Here is a 21251-nt window from a genome sequence, read left to right as displayed (position 1 = left end):
TGTGATTCCTGAGCATGACCAGGAGTAAACACTGAACACTGTCTAGTGTGATTCAACACCTCCCTCATCCTCAGCTCTCCTGCAGTCTCCCTCCCCCCCGCCAAAATAAAGAATATCTCTGAGATTGAGATTATTTTTAGCTTCAAAAGGTTTTATACTTAAGGCATTTTTCACATATTATTTTTGTTTTTTTGACAAGTTTATAAAATTAATCTTTTTGTTTTTAATTAATACCTGAAATTGTTTTCAGATAGAGGTAAAGGATCACCATTAGGTGGTTTCTGTACTATGATATAAAATAAACACAATCTTTCATTTCCTACACAATTCTTTAGAAATTTGTAAGTGGACTTGAAGGAATTTTTCAGCACTTTTAAATTGGTTGTCTTTATCCATGTGTTTCCACTCTTGAATTTATTCATAAGAATATGGGTAATAGTTTCATATTTTGAAAAAGGGAAGATGAACTATGATGTGGTAGAGCTAATACTGATTTTCTTTTTTTTCTGTCTTTGAATAGTTGGAATGGATAATGGGAAAGAAGCAATTGAAAGCGCAGCTGCATTTCTCTTCAAGACATTTCACTTGAAGGACACTGTTGGTCACAAGGAGACAAAAGCTATCAAGCAGATGTTTGGTCCTTTCCCATCATCATCTGCCACTGCAGCATGTGATGCAACTAACAGAATTGCTTCTCACTTCCATCAAGATAGTCTTACTGCTCTTGTCCAGGGATCAAAAGAGGACCATGGTGATGATAGAGTTTTATTTGGTAAAAATTTAGTATTTTCATTTGACATGCATGATTTGGAGCACTTTGATGAACTGCCAATAAATGGTGACTCCCAGAAAACAATAAGCCTAGATTACAAGAAATTTCTGAATGAACATTTTCAGGAGCATTCTACCCCAGAGCTTAAGCCTGTGGAAAAATCAAATGACTCTCTTTTGTGGTGTGAAGTTGAGAAGTACTTAAATGCAACTTTAAATGAAATGGCTGAAACAACAAGAATAGAAGATCTATGCTGTACTTTATATGATATGCTTGCTTCTGGTAAAAGTGGTGATGAACTTCAGAATGAGGTATAGTTGAAGTTATTGAAGTTTTATATTTATGTGAATTGTTGTGATGCCTTTTTATATGAGTGCTTAGCAAAAACAGTATTTCTTTATTGTGCTGCAGTAGTTGAATACCCAGATAAATTGTTATACACAGTAGACACACACACACACACACACACACACACACACACATATATATTTCATTATGTGGTTATTTGGGGGATTGAACACTAACTATAGACTCAGTCAGCATAGGGTATCTGAGATAGTCCTGGTTTAAAATGTTGTTAAATTGTAATAACCAGAACTTCCCTTTCTTTAAAAAAGTGTTTAGGTCTGAATGACAAAGTATATGATTACTATAGAAATAGCTTAACATTTGTACAACATTTTGAATTATTTGATGAAAATAAAATAAACTTGAAATTGCTATAAACTTTACCTATAAAATTACATACTTATTTAGAAAAATAGTTTTGACTAGCTTCTATGTTTGAAAGGATAAACTGAAAAACAGACTGATCTAAAAGTAATTGTTCTGTGAGAGAATAAGCACAGGATTCCACATGTGTATAAGGCATGCACTCCACTGAACTATATCCCTAACTCATAGGAATTATTTTTCTCTACATATTTTTTGTTAAGCTTATATTTTACATTCTTAAAAATGCTGTAATTCCTTCCTGTGGCATCATTTGGTCACCTTTTTTAATATGTGACTTATTCTTACTGTTATGTGAAAAGTATATCTGGAAGAGATGTTTTATCCTTTGTCTTTAATACTGAAATTATATTCCTTTCTTGGTATAAACTTAAAAAATGTTGAACCAATTTTAATACTAGATAAATTGGATGGATAACATTTGTTGAAGAAGTAGAAGTTGGCACACTACCAGATAAAGGAAAAAAGATTTGAAATCAGACTTTTCTCTTTATTATTGATAGGAAAACTCTAGGTAATTGGCTCTTACTGTGCTGAGAGGCAGTTTTCTGGTTGGGCTATCTGAAGGTGATATGAAAACAAAGATGGTAGGATTGGCATTAGTCTTAGATAGACATATAATATAAATACCCATTACATGATATCTTTGATTATTTTTGTTATTGATGTTGTTACTGGGATTAAGCCATTTTAAATCACACCGTCAGGAATACAGCAAAAGCACTCATTAATTTGTTTTCTGAAATTAATTTCAAATTATCAGAGGGCATTAGTTATTTGCAAATTAACACAATGGAGGTAGCAGGTGTGATGCCAGTTACCTTTATTTTGGTAATATAAGGCAACATATTGTTAGTTATGTCATCAGTGTTCAACTGTGACTATTTTACACTTGTTTTAGATATAGGTATACATTTGTAAATAAATTTCTAACATTTTGAGATACTGTTTTAAAAATTGTGATTTATAACGAAAATTTTGCTGATACTTATAATTGAATATGTATAATTTCTCTTATGATTATACTCTAGTTAATTGGAATTTGTAAATATTGAACTATTGAGAAATTTATTTTCTAAGTGACTCATAAAAGTGTTCCTTTTACTTATGAATATCTAGAATGAAGCTTGTAGTTCTTGGTTCCTCATCACAACTTTGAATTATGTAATTGAATCTGATTGTTAAAGGGAAAATGTTTTCAGGTTCTCAAGATTTTTTCCTATAACATACCAAAATCACTTGACCTTTGGAAGGTTAACTCGAATTCATCCACCCATTCATCATATATTATGTCTTTACTGTGTAGTAGATATGGTCCTTGTTATTGGTCATGAAAGGACCAGCATTGCAAATTTGCTTTTAAAGTATTGTTTAGTAGAAGGTAATGTATTGGTACATATCCCAATACCATACTTACTATATACAAAGAAAGTGGGGTGGGGTCATAAAGTTCAGGTTATAGATTCTAATGAATACTGTTTAGTAGAAATATGGTAGGAAAAAAAAATCAATGGAATAGAATAAAAAAATCAAGAAGTGATTCTGAATATACTATTAAATATAATAAAAATATTATTCTCAATAAGAAAACATGAAATTATTAATAACTGGTATAGAGATATTTGGTTAACTTCTTGACAATAATTAAATTATATCATTAGTTGATATTAAATACTTTAATGGATGAAAATATAATTAAATGACAAAGTATGGAAGGATATAATCTAATCTTAGAGTCAGGGAAGGCTTTCTAAACAAATCCCCACAGAAAACAATTTTTAAATAGATGGAAAGACTTGGGAAGAAAAAGAAAGAAAAATATTTGTACAGGTTAGTCTTGCATTAAGACTAGCAAGAGAGATTCTAGTAACGGCTTTCAAGAGAGTTTTTGTGGGGATGGGAGAGTTACAGCAGTGAGTAAGGTGCTTCCCATTCTTACGTGGTTGACCTGGGTTTGATCTCCAGCACCACAGAGTTCCCCCAATCTGCTAGGACTGGTCCCCGAGCACAGAGCCAGGAACAGGCCCTTAGCGTAGCTGGATGGGCACTCCCTGCCCCTCCCCCCACCAAAAAAAGAGAGATACTTAGAATTTCAACAGTATTTTTGTTTATTTTGTTTTTGTGGGCCACTTCCAGTGGTGCTTAGGGGCTACTCCCAGTAAGGCTCTGCAGTGTTACCAGGTGGTGGGGATGACCGTGTGGTGTCCAGGATCAAACCAGGGACTCCCACATGCAAATCGTGCCTTTTGAGCCATCTTCCCTGGACTGACAGCAGTAATTATTATGCTTCTGTTTGTGTGCCTAAGTTAGGCATTAGGCATTATGTTAAGCTCATTATTTCAGTCACTTTATTTAAGAAGTCAGTCTTATGAAGTAGGTAGTAATTGAATTAAAAACTACTAGATACTCTGATGTCAGATTTGTATATAGAATATCTTTAGAAAAGTGGTTGAATTCAGGATTTATTTTAGTGTAAACTTCCTGAAGTAGTTCTGTATACTTTTCTGTATTTGGTGCTTAGAAATGTGAAACTTTGTCTGTGGAGGAATCTTTGTCTTTTAATTTTGTTAAAATACGGGGTATACCCAGTAGTTGTGAGGACCAGTCAGTGATTAGGATAACAATTGGTTTTGATTCTAACCCTATATACTGCACAGTTTCTTGCTTTAAAACTTGATTGGGCTAGTGGATGGAGGGACCATGCCTGGCTGCGCTCGGGGCTCACTTCTGGATTTCTGTCCGGGGACCATTTGTGGCATGGGACTATATGGGGTACTGATGTTGAACCACGGTGACCATATGCAAGGCACACACCTTACCTGCTTTACTATCTCTCTGGCCATGGTTTAACTTTTAGGCCATACCTGGGGTGTTCAGGGCTTAATTCTCTATGCTCAAGAATCTTCGGAGGATCACATGTGATGCTGTGGATTGAATTGGGGTCTGCCTCATATAAGAAAAGCAGCTTATCTCTTATACACTCTCTCCAGCCCCTTGATATTTATTCTTGAGATTTATTTTACTTTTAAAACTTATTTCATCAGTACATTTTAACCACCATAAGTAAGGAGTGAACATTTGCTTATATGAACATCTACTTACTACTGTTTTCTTAATCAAGACCCATAACTTATTGGTATTTAAGGTACATTTCCTGCTGCTGTTGTTTTATAGCCAGAATCGTAACAATTCTATTGGAATCATAGAGTTAATGAAGTTTCAGCAGAAACTCGCTCCTGAGCAAGTTGTATTAATAGTAGCAGAATTGCCAAGTTTCATGCTGTGTCCTTGGACATAACCAGTTTCTTTACAGAAGTATTTTCCATATGTGAAAAAATGCTGAGTTTCAGCAGGTTTTTGTTGCATTGAGTTTTGGGTTTTGTTGTTTTAAGACACAAAGCATGGCATTGATAGAAATTCTGAGACTTGGTTTTTCCTCTCCCCATAGACCTGCTATTTCTTTCTAGTATATGATCAAATTATTTGAGAGGAATATTAACTAATGGGCTGGAGTGATAGCACAGCTGTAGGGCATTTGCCTTGCATGCAGCCAACATGGCCGACCCCAGTTCGATTCCTCCGCCCTTCTTGGAGAGCCCTGTAAGCTACCGAGAGTATCTCGCCCGCAGGGCAAAGCCTGGCAAGCTCCCCGTGGCGTAATTGATATGCCAAAGAGAGTAACAACAAGTCTCTGGGCCCGTTTGAGCAAATTGATGAACAACGGGAGGACCATGATATATATATTAACTGATATGATTCTTTGAAGGTTCCCCACCTCCTTTATAAATTTGTGTCCTGTTCTGTCTCTTATTTGCTTATCTGTTCTGAACCAAGATCAAAATACTAAGTCTGTATGAGTGAACCTTGATTTTTAATTTATAAAGTATTGCTATGAAGATTTCTGAAATATATGTGTATTTATATATAAAGTATATAGTATAATGTTTAATAGGCTATAAACTTATAGATGTTAAGTTTTACTACAGTGTATATCTTACAGATCAGTAAATTAATTTTTATCTTGTCTTTATAGATGTTTCTCTCTTTATAGATGTTTCAAATAGTTCATAAAATAATGCTTAAAGACTGAGCCTGAAGTTATAAAATTAGGACTTTTTTTTAAGTACCACTAATTAGAAGAAAATAGTTTAGAATTCATTTTTCAAAGTGAGTTCTGATTTTAGAACTCTTTGGTAAGACTTGATTAATAGACACGTATTGGAGATATGTTAGAGTATATATATCTTTTGGTTTTATACTTATTGCTTAAAGAAGTGATCCTAATGTTAATATTGATATAGTTATTGTATAATCAGTTTTTGGAAAAATAGATTTTGAATTGTATTGATTTGATCATCATTTGCTTTTGTGCAGATGGAGCTCAAAGTTCTTGATAGCATTTGTGATTTGACATTTACTGTTACTGCTATCTCTTGTCTCTGCAGATGGTGTTACTTGACCTATGCAAGTTCATTTCTGAATTTAACGCGGCTTCTATCCTAAGAAGTAGGAGCTATTTGTTTATGATTGTCTTCTCAGGGAAGATGATATTTTAAATGGCAGATTCAGTTACTTAGGATTGTCTTCTCAGGGAGTACTGTATTAAATTATTTTGATACTATAAATAACTCATCTAATTTGGTGTGTTCTTACTGGAATTTCAGTATTGAGGAATTAGGAATTAGAACACCTCTTATTTCCTCAATTAGGAAAAAGATAAAAGAGGAAGGATATGCTACCATATAGTAGTAGGATACACTCCCATATAGCATGTAAAATCTTAGCATAGAACGTGATACATTGTGAGTGTGCAGTATTTGAATCATTCAATGACTCCCATTAGTGCTAAGTTATATATCATATATAAAAAGTTATAGACATGTACTTGTTTACATGGATATATTGTAGATTTATGGTGGCAGTTAATTTTTTCTGAGTTTTGTTTTCTTTCTGCCCTGGAGGGGCTTCCGCATGGTTCTGGGGCCACCAGGACCCAGAACTTGGGAAGCTATGAGGTACCAGGAATTGAAATCGGACCCTGGGCATGTTATACATGTGCGCCAGACTTTTGGGCTTTCTCCCTGCCTTTCAATTATTGTGTGGTTTATTTATTATTTTTTTTTTTTAGTCTCTGGTTTACATCTGTATTGGCATTAATCCACTATCAACATAGTTAGTTGGATAGTTGTTTTGTGCTCTGCAGATCTATATGTCTTCCATGTAGATTGCTTTTCGTCATTTTGTCTCCAAAGATTCTAAAAATTTGCTGCCTTGTCAATCTAAGAATCACAAATTTAATGATCACAGGGAAAAGAATTTAGATTATTTTGTCATGAATTTACTTGGTGAATCTTGTTCCTTGTTTTGCTATTTGGTATCTATTGATGGTAGCCTTCTAGTGACCACAATATATTTTTATCTCTTTCTTAAAAAATTGGGGCTTTTTGTCTTCTACTGCTGCTGATTTTTCTTCATTATTTCTCATTAATACTGATTTTGAGATAAATCTTTAAGCCTTATAATATGGGATATTAGGGCTTGAATATCTAACTTTTTATTGAAGAGACAAGATCTTTTCTTAGTATTTTCTCTCATTGTATCTGGCTTTCAGTATTTATGGCATTCTGCTATTTCTTATTTTAAGTTAGTATTTTCTCAGGGAAGATGTAAGTAGTAAAAGTAAACTGCTTTTCTTCTCTTCTCAAGGAAATGACATAATTTGGTTATATTTTCTTCAAGATGAAAAGATTCTTTTAAGCTATTTCTTTCAATTTTATGTGCCTAGAAGTTTTTATCTAAAAACTTAACGCTATAGACACTATGACTGCAGATTTGACAAGCTTTGCCAGTATATTTGTTTTGCTTTTTGCTACAGTCCCCTATTTTTTTAAGTTTATGGCTACTGTTTAGGTACAGTGTTTTATGAATAATCAGGTATTTTCTCTTATTTTTTGTCAGAATTATAGGAAATGTTTTAGGTTTTTTTTAGTGCTACCCAATTTTTAGAAAACTATAATTATAAATTATAAAAATTTATATATAACTTATAATTTTGAAAGTATAATTATAAAAAATGTTGGTAACCATATACATAAAATATACAACCTTAGTCATCTAATCTCACTAATATTCTATATCTGCTGGCATATATGTGTTTTAATAATATTTTTAATGTGCCCATACACACATACACACACACAAACACAAACTTTTGAGTGTTCTCTCTTGTTTATCTAACACATTTTTAGGGGGGTTGTACTATTTGACCCAGTTATTTAATACACATATGTGTATTTTTGTTTGTTTTGGGGCCACACCAGAAGTGCTCAGAGATTATTCCTGGTTCTGTGCTCAGTGATCACTCCTAAATGGTGCTTGGGAGACCATACAGGATGTTTGGGATCAAAACTGGGTTGACTGCATGCAAGGCAAGCACCCTTCCTGCTGTACTAACTCTCCAACTCCCACTCCATGTTTGTATGACAATATTATATATTCATTTTGATAACTGCAGAGTTTATATTACATATTATTTCCTAGTCCCAAATTTATATTGTACTATTGAAAATTTAAGCTTTATGGAGTTTTTCCTTATCACAGTAGCATTAATAAAGACTCATGGCACGTATTTGCCCCAATACATTTTTTCTTGGTGTGTCTCCATCAGTGAAAATTTTATGTTCAAAAGTACTGAGAAAATAGTTTCTTGAAAGAATTGACCAGTGCATATTTCGACCTGCAATATATGGGGCCCTGTTCTTACAGCATTACCAGTCCTTTGTATTATACTGAAAAAACTTCTCTTCTATATTAGAATTTCTTATTACTACAGTGGTTAAATATTTTCTAAATTTATATAGATAGATAGATAAATAGATCATTTGCTATTTTCTTTTGCAAATTGCCAGTGTTTATTTGATGAAGTTAATTTTATTATGAATGAATTGTAATCGAGATTTAAAACATTTTTTGCAGTCACTTTTAGTACCTAATTAGGCAGCATTCTAGTATTGTATGTATTTTCTCGTAATCATTCTTTGGTTTCATGCTTAGACCTACAATGCTGTTGTTGTTTGCTTCTTTTTTTTTTTTGTTGCTTGTTCATTTTGGGGCTACACCTGGCAGGGCTGGGGGAATTGAACCCAGGCCTACCTCATGCAAGGCAAATGTCACTGTACTGATTCTCTGGGCCACTCTTTTTGATGTTTCACTAGTGGGAGGTGATACTTTGTTGTTGTGTTTTGCATTTCCCTGATAGTGATAAAGAGCCCTTTTTCATATACCTTTTGGCATCTTTCCATCTTTTTTTGAGGAAATATCTGTTTAGGTTCTCTCTCTCTCTCTCTCTCTCTCTCTCTCTCTCTCTCTCTCTCTCTCACTCTCTCTCTCTCTTTTTCTTTAGGGGATTCTTTGCTTCTGGTTAAGTTTTGCAAGTGCTTTATGTGTCTTGGATTTTAACCCTTTGTCAGATGAGTGGTGAGCAATTGTTTTCTCTCAATCTGTAAGGTTATTTTCTTGCTATTGTTTCTCTTGTAGTGCATAAACCTTGAAAATAGTTGGTTATCTTTTTCAAAAAAAATTTATATCAGTATAAAAATCTGGACATAGTGTTAAAGGATCTTTCCATATGGAAGAAGGATGACCCAAGAGTTAGAACAATCGCTAATTTGTTTTAATGTATTAGGAGACAAGTATCTGTTCGGTCGAACCATCTTAACTTCAGAGCTCTTTAAATTTAATCACCTTTGGTGAGCTCTGGGATCTTTTATTGGTGATACAGATACACATGCTGAACAATCACTGTTGCAATTTGTAGAGGGTTGGATTTTGATTTTTAAGATATTTTAGCACCAATAGTAGTTGAGGTTACCTGTCTGTCGTCTTGTTACAAATGTGGAGGAAAGGTTATTGATAAGTTCAACTCCTAAGAGTTAAAAAATATTTTGTCTTAAATTTGTGGCAATAACTGTAAATCATTTACTCTTTTGGTTGGGGTTTTGGACCGCACCCAGAAGTGCTCAGGGCTTATTCCTGATGCTCTGTGCAAAAGTTTTCTGTGCTCAGGGATCAGTCCTGGTGGTGTTTGGTGATTGAAGTTGGGCACGGCAGATCTTTTGCCTCCTATGCTGTCTCTAGCCCTGCATACTGTTTTTTCTTTAATAGAGAAGTTACTCAGGAAAAAGTATTTGTTCAGATGTCTTCCCTTTTCCTTCCCTTTCCTCATCTTCACCTTTTACCATTTCCTTTGCTATCCTTTCTCCCTCTTCCCACTTCATTAATTTTTTTCATGAATGTATTCATTCCTAATTGTTTTTCAAGTACTTCTAGATTGGGGAGAGAAAAGTAATTGGAGAAAAGTTAATAGAGGGACTCGACAAACTGTACAATGGGTAGAACACTTGCTTTGCAGGCAGCTTACCTGGGTTCCATTTCCGGCATCATTTATGGTCCCCAGATCACTCCCAGGAGTTATTCCTGAGAGCAGAGCCAGGAGTAATCCCTGAACCTCACCAGTTGTGCCTCCTCTCAATAGCTAATTGCGTTATACCCTTTAATTTGCTTTCTTCAGTCTCCTCTTCACAAAATATTCATGTGTATCATTAAATGGGGGAGAGCAATTTGAGAGTACAGGTGCTTTACAGTTTGATCCCCAGCACCACTTATGGTTCTGCTGAACACCGTCAGGGGACACTCCTGAGTGCAGAGCTAGAAAAGAACCTGAGCACTTCTGAGTGTAACCCCTGAACCCTGAAAGAAATAAAAGAGAAATTGATAATAGAAGTATGCTAATAATTGTTACAAATAATAATTTGTAAGGAGATGTATATGCTGAGAAATATCTAAATATATTGCTATAATAAAGAAATAAGGTAAATTCATTTTATTAAGATAAAGTATACTTTCCCGAATAATATTAGAAACAGGTATATGGCATTTTGGATAATGTTTGTCAGCCTTGTGAATATTAAGTATGGTTATTTAGAAAGTTTTTTGTTCATTTAGTTATTAAAATATAAAAACTGAGCCAGAGAAGCAAAAAAAAAAAAAAAGAGTAGGGACTGGAGCAATAGCATAGCAGGTAGGGCGTTTGCCTTGCACAGGGCCGACCCGGGTTTGATTCCCAGCATCCCATATGGTCCCCTCAGCCCTGCCAGGGTGATTCCTGAATGCAGAGCCAGGAGTAACCCCTGTGCATCGCCAGGTGTGACCCGAAAAGCAAAAAAAAAAAAACTAAAAAAGCTGGGCCAGAGAGATATTACAAGGGTTAAGGTGCTTGCCTTTCTTACAGCTGACCCCATTTCTATTCCTGGCAGTGCATATGGTTTTCAGACATGACCTCTGCACAAAGCCAGAGTAAATCCTGAGCACCACTAGGTGTGATATGAACCCTCTCATATATAACATTAATTTGGCCAGTTTTATACATGTGCACATATATGTATATATATATATATCATATATGTGTGTATATATAAACAACTGTAAATTTGTTTTCTCTTAAGTCAATTAGAGCCAGCATACTTTCTTTTGATTCAAAGAAACTCAATTTGCCATGCACATGACAGTGTATAAAATAAATTTTTGAATATTCAGTGGTGCCTAGTTTTAACCTTACTTTGTTTCTAATTATGCAATATGGGAAAATAAATAGTATTTACTTTGCAAATGGTTTAATTAAGTTGTAAGTGACCTTGGTTTTTAGCTTTGTTGAATTGTGTTAAATTAAGTATCTGTAAATAATGTGCATTAGTTATTCTGAAAATATAATTTATCTAATTCACTGCAGTGCAACAATTTGCGTAACACATTTTTCTTGAGAGAAAAATAAATGCCAAATAAGTGGTGTCACAGTCTTCAGTTATTTTTGTTGTTATTTAAGACTTTATTTTAGAATATATGAATAATTAATAATTTTTATGCCTCAAACCAAAGTAAGAATAATTAACACTGTTATAAATAACATCTCAGTTTCATGTAATTATTCTAATACTCAGTTCCACATGAACTGCTAATTCTAAACCTTTTTCAGAATTAATTCGTTTTTAACATTTTCTGTTACCATGTCATATTTAGTTTTCTATATATTTACCTCTCTCATTTCGCATACAGTCTAAAATTGCTTCACTACAAGAGAAATTCTATAAAATGAATAGCTTTTCTTCAACTATCTTACTATAATACAGTATGTACTGTTTATTGCATATACTAGTAGTATAGATAGAGTTCTCAGTTTTTAAAATGCATCTCTCAAGGACCAGTGAGATAGAACAGGGGCAAGGAAGGTGCTTGCCTTGCAGGTGGTTAACCCCACCATTCCTGGCATTTTATATAATTTTCTGAATCCGGATAGCAGTGACCCCTTGCACAGAGCCAGAATTAAAGCTGAGCACCACCAGGTGCTTCCATGGAAACATGGATTAAAAAAGAAAATTTGAGTCTCAGAGTGCCTTTCTTGGATAGCACCAATATACTATGTAATTTTTAATTCTTTTATTATGCTTTGAATCCCAGCCATATTTTGTAAGAATTTATAAATTATGCTCTTTTAATACCTAAAGTTATTTCAACACCATAGAATACATCTCTGGAGCTTTCTTTTTCTGTTTTCAAAGTGGTTCTATAAGAAAGTGATGGTCTCTTTCATGAAAGTTTCATTACTAGTATACTTCTAAAACTGTCTGGCCTGTTGACTTTGTGGAGAACAGATAATGATTACCAATTCGTATTTTCCAATAGTTGTTGATTTATTCAGATTTTCTGTTTTTTTTTTTTTTTTATCAAATCAGGTTTGGCAGTTGCATACTTTCTGTGAAATCATTTAATCTGAGTACTAAAACTCTTTGTTGTATATTCTTTTATATCTCTCTTACAAATTTTTATATTAGGGCCAGAGATATAGTACAGGGGTCAAGGCACTTGCCTTGAAGGTCATGGACTCCTGGCCTGTGTAGTTTCACCTAATCACTGCCATGAATGATCCTTGAACACAGCCAGGAGTAAACCCTGAGTTTTGCCAGGTGTTATCCATCCTTCTCCCACTGCTGTCATCAAGAGAAGTAAAACCAAAAATTACTTACTTTAGTTTTTATTGTGTGTTTAAAAAATTGTTACTCAGAAGCTGTCTCATTTATTTCACTGATTCCCTTCCTTCTGTTTTATCGTGACTGGGGGGTTACATAGATTTGGGGATTTACTTGGAGGTAACCATCAGATTGTGATATTTGCTAGGGTACACACTCATTTTGATTGTGATGCTTGCACATGTGCTCACTAGGGATCCAACTGTAGTGCTCACACAGACTTCCTTTGGGATGGCTGGAAACGGGCATGTGCACCAGAGACCTAGACCCAGAGACCTAGCTGAGCTGCTAGGTCTCTCTTGGTGCTTGTGGCAGCACCAGGAATTGAGTTTGTTGACCTTGCATCTATATATAAGGCAGGTACTTCAGCCCCTGAACCATCTCCCAGCCCCATCTCGTTAGACCCTTTCAAAGAGGGGTGTTTTCTGTTCTGATTTTCAGAGAACGAGATGATTTTGTTCTTCCCCCTTTATTCTTGGGTGAGTCGGTTCACAAGTGTGCTAGACTGTGGTTCTCACTGTGGTTTTCACAGCATTGAATTGCAGTGCTTGCACACTCAGCCGCAGTGCTCCCTGAGGTGCCACTTCTCAACTGTGCTCACACATTCTGGTTTTACTGCTCACCACGGTGCTTGGACAGGTGCTCTCCAGGGTGCAACTTTCTGGCTGTCGTGCTCACTCTTCTGTTTTTGAAATGGTGCTCCCTGGATTGTTTTCCTTTTCGTTGGATGATTCCACACACTGCCACACCCCAGCTGTGATTTGACCAGAATTTCCTCTTGGTGCCAGAGGTCCTGGAGCTGCCAGGATAACACTTGGCACATATGGTGGCACCAGGCATTGAACCCTCAACCTTATGCTTCCAAAGCAGACGTTCTAAGTCCTGAAAATGTCTCTGGTTCCCAGATTTTGTCGCTCTTGACTGTATTTTTATTTCCATTTTTCTGAGTTTTATTAATATAGTAGTAGTTTTAATACTGTATAGTGCAGTTTTCCTGTCTTCAGAGACATAATGAGGTTGGCCAAGTGTAATGATCCAGTTATATCCAGTTACAAAGGTGTTTGTTAAAATTGATTTTTTCTTTATAAATTAGAAACAGAATTTATCTTTTTGTTGCCGTGATGACCACCTCTTTTCATACCTGCTTGTGGTTCACCAGCATCACATGCTTTGTTGTGGGTCCCAAGCAGCAGTGACTCAGGAGGATTCCCAGCACATTGGGGTGCTACCAAGGATTGAACTCTAGACCTCATGTTTGCAAGGTGCTCTGTCATAGAACTATCCACAGCCTCTTCAAATATCTTAATCTAAAAGAAGAGAGATACTCAACGAGGTGAAAAGCATGCAAGGAGGCCCGGGCTTGATCTCTAACTCTGTATGGTTTCCTGAGCACCTCAAAGGAGCAGCCTGTGAGCACTGAATCAGGAGTATATCCTCTGAGTACCATTGGGTTGACCCCAGAACCAAAAAGAAAATTTATTTTTTAAAAAATTATCGATAATATTTGCCACACTTAGAAAATATAAGAAAATATTAAGTAGTTCTAATGATGTTTATTGTATCTGAAAATATAAATAGCTCTTAATAAGAAATTCCAAAAAATGCATATTTATATAAATTGATGGTTAATGTTAGTAGAATAGTCCCATATTGATCATTAGTGGGTTTCTTTTCATTATGTACTCATTTTTATCACAGACTTAAGCATCTTTTACTTAAGTGTTGTTTTTTTAACCTCTAAGTATATTAATTATTCACGTTTTTAAAAAGATATCAAGGGTGTAATGACCTTGTTGTATAACAGCTTTATTTTGAGCCTTCTACTATCTTTTAGAAAATAAATCTATTTTTTGAAAGAACAGACTTAAGGTTATAGAAAAAAGATTAAGTCAGAGAAAAAAATTAAGCAGTGAGTCTAGCGGGAATATATACAGTGTTCCCTCTTTCGTTTTATAAATTCCTTTCATGGAAGCCCGTATTTTTGATTTCTTTGAGCTTCATTCCACTATTTATTTTAGTCTTTATCACATTGTTCCATGTTACTTTCCTCTGAAGTGAACCTGGAGTTGCAATTGTTTATTTTGGTGACTGTCAGACTTAGTTTTAAGATTTAGTTTCCTCTTACGCTGGAGTTGCTTGGGAGCTTGTCCCCTCCTGCTTCATCCCTGTTGTAGATTCTTGTTAGCTGTTTGCCAGGTTTCTTCTTGGGGCTTCTTTTCAGCCCTTCCTTGTGAGCAAGAGAGCTCCCTTCTCACCTTTGCGCCTTCACAGGCACAGCCCTCCCTGGCTTCAACTAAGCCTGTGTCTTAGGTTCAGCATTGGATGGGTACATTCAGTACCCCACGGGACCCAACTCCTGACTTGCTGCCTGGAAATGGGGTACACCTGGACACTTTAGCGCCACACACCATTTTGCTTTTATTTATTTATTTTTTGGCTTAATTTTTCTAATCTGCAGAGATATTGGTCTTGTTTTTTTGCTTTGAAGTGTTCTTTAAGCATTTCTCTTTTCTGGTGTATCAGAGGGTGGTGCATTAAAGTAGAAATCTCCTGCTATCTTTTTTTTTTTAAATTTTTATTAGTGAAATACCATGAGGTACAGTTGTAGACTTACAAATTTTTGTGCTTGGGTTTCAGTTATACAATGATCAAGTACCCATCCCTCCACCAGTGCCCATCCTCTACTACCACGGGTCCCAGTATCCCTCCCATCCCCCATCTCCCCCATCCCACCCTGCCTCTGTGGCAGGGCATTCCCCCTTGTTCTCTCTCTCTTCTTTTGGGTCCTGTGTTTTGCAAGAGAGGCATTGAGTGGCAGTCATGTTTGGTCTATAGTCTACTTTCAGCATGCTTCTCCCATCCTGGGAGGATCCTCCCAAAACCCTTTATTTGGTGCTCCCTTCTCTATCTGAGCTGCCTTTTCCTCTATCCTGCTATCTTTTTGTCTTCATCTTACTGATAATCATAACTGATTATCTTACTGATAACCATCTTAATCTTTTCTTTTTGAGGGATTATGTGGGAGGGGCATTCCTTCCTGTGCTCAGGATTTACTCCTGGCTCTGTGCTTAGTGATTATCCCAGTAGGGTTTGGGGGACACTGTGGTATTCCAGGGATTGAACCTTGGTCAGCCACTTGAAAGACAAGAACCCTATCCTGTACTATCTCTGACCCTAATACTTATTTTTTCCAATATTAAACATAGAAGGAAAAACATATTTTATCTCCAACGGGAAATAAAGTACTTTTCTTTAAAGAATCATCACACATTTATTATGACAAACTGCTAAGAAGTTTACTTTGGGGGGGGAGGGGTGGGCCACAAAGGCAGTGCTGAAGGTTACTTGTGGCTCTGTGCTTAGGAGTCACTCCTAAGCAGATGTGGTTCTGGGAATTGAACCAGGGTCAGCCACATGCATGATAAGCACTTACCTCTTCTACTATTTGCTCAGGCCCAGTTAGTTTTTTTTTTTAATTTATTTTTTTATTAGTGAAATACCATGGGGTACAGTTGTAGACTTACATATTTTTGTGTTTAAGTTTCATTTATACTATGATCAAGTACCCATCCCTCTACCAGTGCCCATTCTCCACCACCAATAGGTCCAGTTAGTTTTAAGTGTTCTGAGATTTTAATTGTGTTTGTAGTATATACAGTGTACTTGCCAGTTGATTGTCAAAATTGCTGACCAGTAGACATTTATCTTTCCACTTAGGGTTAAAATGGAAATGATGGGACCAGAGAGATTGTACAGGGTTAAGCTGCTAGCATTGCATATAGCCAGCTTAGATGATCCCTCGAACCGCGTATGGTCCCCTGATTCAGGAGTACTGATTCATGAGCACAGAATAAGTAGTAAGTGCTGAGCATAGCCTGGAGTGGCCCAGTAGACAAACTAAATTGAAATGCTAACTTTGTTGGATAAAATAGAAAATTTATATATAAGTACGTATTTTTTTAAATTAAAAACATTTTTGCGTGTATGAAGGGGGATAACTCACATACAGGGCCAGAGGGCCTCTGGGGCACACTCCCTACAGTACTCAGCCCACTACTCGGGCCAGAAATTGCAGTTTTCAGGGCTGTTGATGTGATACTGCTCAGGCCCAGTGATTTTGGCACTATCCCCACGGGTGCATGACAGGAATTGAACTTGGGACCTTGAGCATGAAAGGTATATACTTCAGTGCTTTCAGCTGTCTATTGACCCAGATTCTTTTTTAAAAGTAACTATAACCTATAAAGTTTTTGTGATTTAAAAAAAGAAAACAATCTCATTTATATTGTTAAGCCACTTTGATGTTTTCCTTTTAACACATTCTCTAGTTTTATATGATTTCATAACTTTGTTGCCTGAGTATTTTACATTTCTACTGAAACTCAGAAAATAATGTTGATAATTTTGTGGGGATTGAATTTCTCTCTAGAAAGTTTGATTCCATTCAAATCCGCCAGCCATACATTTCTTGTTTAATGTTACTTTTACTGTCTGTGCCATAAAGGAAGGGGCTCAACATTATTACTTGTATGTTGCCTGCTTACTAAATGTGTATATGAGGAGGTACAAGTATTTTGTGTGATAATTGTTTAATTATTTTTATATACTTATAAAAATAAATAAAAAATAAACTTATTAAAAATAAAAAAAAGAAAGAAACTTTTCTGGAAAGTAATCTCTCTTGTTTCATTTTATAAATATGATCAGTGAAAATTAAAGAATGTTGAAAATTAAAAAATTTTGATATTTAGTTGCTTTTTCCCCCCGAGCTAGCTTGAAGTGCCATTTCTGTCTAGAAAACCTGCCATGGGCACCCTGCTTGCTTGGTCTCCACCTCTGTTAAGTAGTTTCAGTTAGCTATTGGGTTAAAGAATTTGCTTACTGGGAACTAGGAATGTAACTCAGTGGTAAAACACTTCCTTTGGATGAATGTGAGCCTGTGTTTGAGCCCCAGTACAACAAATAAATGAACAATTAACTTAGGAACTTAAACTGAAAAAAAGTTTAATTTTTAAAAAAGTTTTAAAAAGTTTAATGCTTAAACTGTAAAAAAATATTTTATCAGTATTATGAAAAAATACTTATATTGTTACAAAAATTTCAATATAATTTTTCAGTGATAAGATTTTTTTTCTTACAAAATTGAAGTAGTGAGGTCAATTCTCAGGAGAACACACAATTCTCATATAGTTACTTTGTGTTTGTAGGAAATTTTTATCTGAAGAATAGTATTTGATAGAGGAAATAAAGTTTAAATTGAACAGTCTTTGTATGTGTTGTTTTGGGAGATTGTGCTTGTGGGCAGGGTGGATGGCTGTCACTTCTGGCAGTGCTTTGAGAAATAGGTCAAACATGAGCTTTCCATGTGCCAAGCCCGAGCGCGCACAGCATGCTCACGTGTAATCTGAACACACCTCTAACCCAGATTGTCTAGTTCCTTATTCTTTTATTAATTTTCAGCATTTATCTGAATTTATTGCATGTGTGATAAGAAAAGTTTTTTTTGGTTTGTACAGTTTTACTGTTTGTTCCAAATATGGCAAATGTATAAAAAACACCCATTATTTACTTATGTTTTCTATATTAGCAAACAAAAAATAAAAAAGAAGAGGCAAATAAAAAGGAATCTGACTTGTATTATTTAAAAGTGAAGTCTTTTCTCATTAATATGTTTTTATTGAAAAAAAGATAAAATTGGGGAAAGTGTTAGTAATGTTCTTTCAGCTTTTCTTTATACAGGAATTATTTTCATATTTATGGATATGATAATATATCAGAAGGCAGTGTTTAATGAAATAGGAAATGCATAATTGCAAATATTTGGAAATAAGTAATCAAGATATACTCCAATAGGGAAATGGGTAAAAAAAAAAAAGACCTATATAATGGAATATTATACTGTGGTAAAAGAAGACAAATATTTTACAGAGTTTGTTATTAAGGGATGGAGGTAGAAAAAGCATGATGAAAATCGCATTTTTTGTAATTTAGTTGCTACCTTGAAAAGGGATTGGGGTGTTTTGGATAGATGTGGAGAGACAATATAAGAAACTGTTATGGTGTGGGCACTAAATGTTTGAGAGCTTCAAATGGACAAACAGGAAGATTTAGAAATTTGTTTAATAGTTGAGATCAAGAGGAGTTGCTAATGAACTGGATTACAGATCAGGTTGGGTGTAGTGGTAAGGCTTTTGACATGCTTAATTGGAAGGATGACAATGCTATTCATGGAAATGAAGACCACTTACAAAATGAAGAAAAGAGAGTGGAGAACTCTGAGATAGTTTTGGATATGTGAAATGTTTGAAAGACCAGGCCAGAGCAATAGTACAGCGGGTAGAAAAACACTTGCTTTGCTGACCTGGGTTCAATCCCTGGCATCCCATATGGTCCCCCAAGAACCATCCTGACTGCAGTTCCTGACTGAGCCAGGAGTAACCCCTGAGCATTGCCAGGTGTGACCTAAAAAAAGCCAAATTAAAAAAAAAATTTTTTTTTTGAGAGACCTTGAGATTTCCAAGTGGAGATGATAAGTGGGCACTTATTCAATGCTGAGAGGGTTGTGTAAATATAAGTATTTGAGTCTTTTTGTGCTAGTGGAACCTGGTGGCTTAGATATGAACAGCTAAGAAAGGATCTACTGTAGCACTGTCCTCCCATTGTTCATTGATTTGCTCGAGCAGGCATCTCCATACTATTTTTGGCATATCGAATATGCCGTGGGGAACTTGCCAGGCTCTGTCATGCGGGTGGGATATTCTCGGTAGCTTGCTGGGCTCTCGTAGAGGAACAGAGGAATCAAACCTGGGTTGGCTGCATGCAAGGCAAGCGCCTTACCTGCTTTGCTATTGCTCCAGCCCTAAGAAAGGATATGGAATGATAAAGAAAGCCTAAGATTCTGACCTAAAGCTTAGAGAAAATCAATGTATATGCTTAAAGTGAACCTGAAGAGGGAGAAGAAAGAAGGCAGCTACTGGAGAAGATGGGTATATATCAGAAGAGCGATAAGTCAAGGAGATGAAGTGTTTTAAGAAGGATAAGAACTATTTTTCATTGTGGGATGATGCATGGGGAATGACCAAGGAAAATGAGATTGCAGTAAAATTTATTATCTTAATCAAATCTGTGAATAAATATTCTTATAAAGTATGTAATAATAGAAATGTTTGCATAACTTGCTTTTTCGTATTCTCTACTTCAGTTTTTTTACATTGTAACCTTCTTTAAAGTATATATCAGAATTGAACTCAAAAGTCGATAGTGGTTCAATTAATGCAGCTTACTTGGAAATGCTAATGGCAGCAGTTTGAGATACTACATTAGTACTAATATGATAATTTTCCCCCATACTTTATTTTATTTTTATTCATACTGAGCATGCAGAGCCATTTCTGTACCCTTTCAGACTTTTCCTTAGGAATTTGTGGAACCAATTTTTCCCATCTGGTACAACTGCACAGTCATTTTTATATTCTAAGTTTTTATATTTGTATGTTATTTCTCCTAAGACTTTGCCATTTTATATTAGGGTTTTAGAACATTAAAATTCTTGATTCTAGGGACTGGACAAATCATGCAGCGAGTAGGGCATTCGTCTTGAACCTGGCCAACTTAGGTTGGATACCTGGCACCACATATGGTCCCTAAACTTGTCAGGAGTAATTCATGAGTGCAGAGCCAGGAGTTAACTTTTGAGCATTTCCTGGTGTGATGCCAAAACAAAACAAAATTCTTGATTCTGTTGACCACCATATTAACTCCTAATAAATGTAACTTGGTACATCTAGTTTATATGTCAGTGATAAGATTTTCAATAGAGAGTACCATTGCTAATAATTGAAGAGCCACTTTAGCAGTGGATCTTATTATTGAGATTAATTTCGAACTCTACTTGACCACGTTGGAACTCAGGAAACTTTATTCACTTCAAGACACTATGTTTACTAAGCACTGTGACCTTTTTTCAGAATACCCAGTGGATGGATATTTGGTAAGGACAATGGCTGGTCATTCTGGAAAAACGATATTTTTGAATTCCAGATAAATTAATTTTGAATTTTTATTACTTCACTTGGAATAAATGAAAACAAAATAGAACTGACAAACCTCTTAGAAATATTGAAATAGTCTTTGTTTAAGGCCTATCTCACTGATTAAATATTTATTAAATATTTTTGGATCAGTTTGAGAAGCATGATTCAAACAGATACTTAGATAATCTGAATTGTGTTTTTACTTGGGAATAGTACTTTACCTGTAACTCTTTGAGTCAACCCACAATCTAAGTATATTTGACCTATTTGTTTTGATAAACTTTTATCAAGTCTGTAAACTCCAGCTTGAGAACATATTTATAGTTTTGGGGAGCATACTGTTTCTTTTTCAAAAATGAGTTTTTGAGGTTTACAGAATTTTCCCTCAAATACTATTTAAATACTTACCATTGCCTTATATTTTTCGTTTGTGATGATATTATATCTGTGATGCATTTGATTCTATGTTGGAACTATACTGTCCACAATAACATCATTCCAATTGGTAAAAGGTAAAGGCCCTCCCGTTGATCGTCGATTTGCTCGAGCGGGCCCAGTAACGTCTCCATTGGAGACTTTGTTGTTACTGTGTCTGGCATATCCAATACTCTCGGTAGCTTGCCGGGCTCTCCG

At 35.4% G+C, this 21251-nt stretch overlaps 1 protein-coding gene across 1 annotated transcript in view; it reads left to right on the top strand.

Moving 5' to 3' along the window:
• The window catches only part of ASCC3 (activating signal cointegrator 1 complex subunit 3), a 354089-nt gene that overhangs the window by 42367 nt on the left and 290471 nt on the right, over positions 1-21251 (top strand). Inside the window, exon 4 of the mRNA XM_056125104.1 lies at positions 521-1083. Coding sequence (XP_055981079.1) covers positions 521-1083 — 563 coding nt within the window. The remainder of the gene's footprint in view (positions 1-520; positions 1084-21251) is intronic.

Source organism: Sorex fumeus, unplaced genomic scaffold (genome assembly GCF_029834395.1).
Source record: "Sorex fumeus unplaced genomic scaffold, SorFum_2.1 ptg000054l, whole genome shotgun sequence".
NCBI classification, from domain to species: Eukaryota; Metazoa; Chordata; class Mammalia; order Eulipotyphla; family Soricidae; genus Sorex; species Sorex fumeus.
The sequence above is the reverse complement of the archived record's forward strand: the minus strand, read 5'-3'. Positions and strand labels throughout refer to the sequence as shown.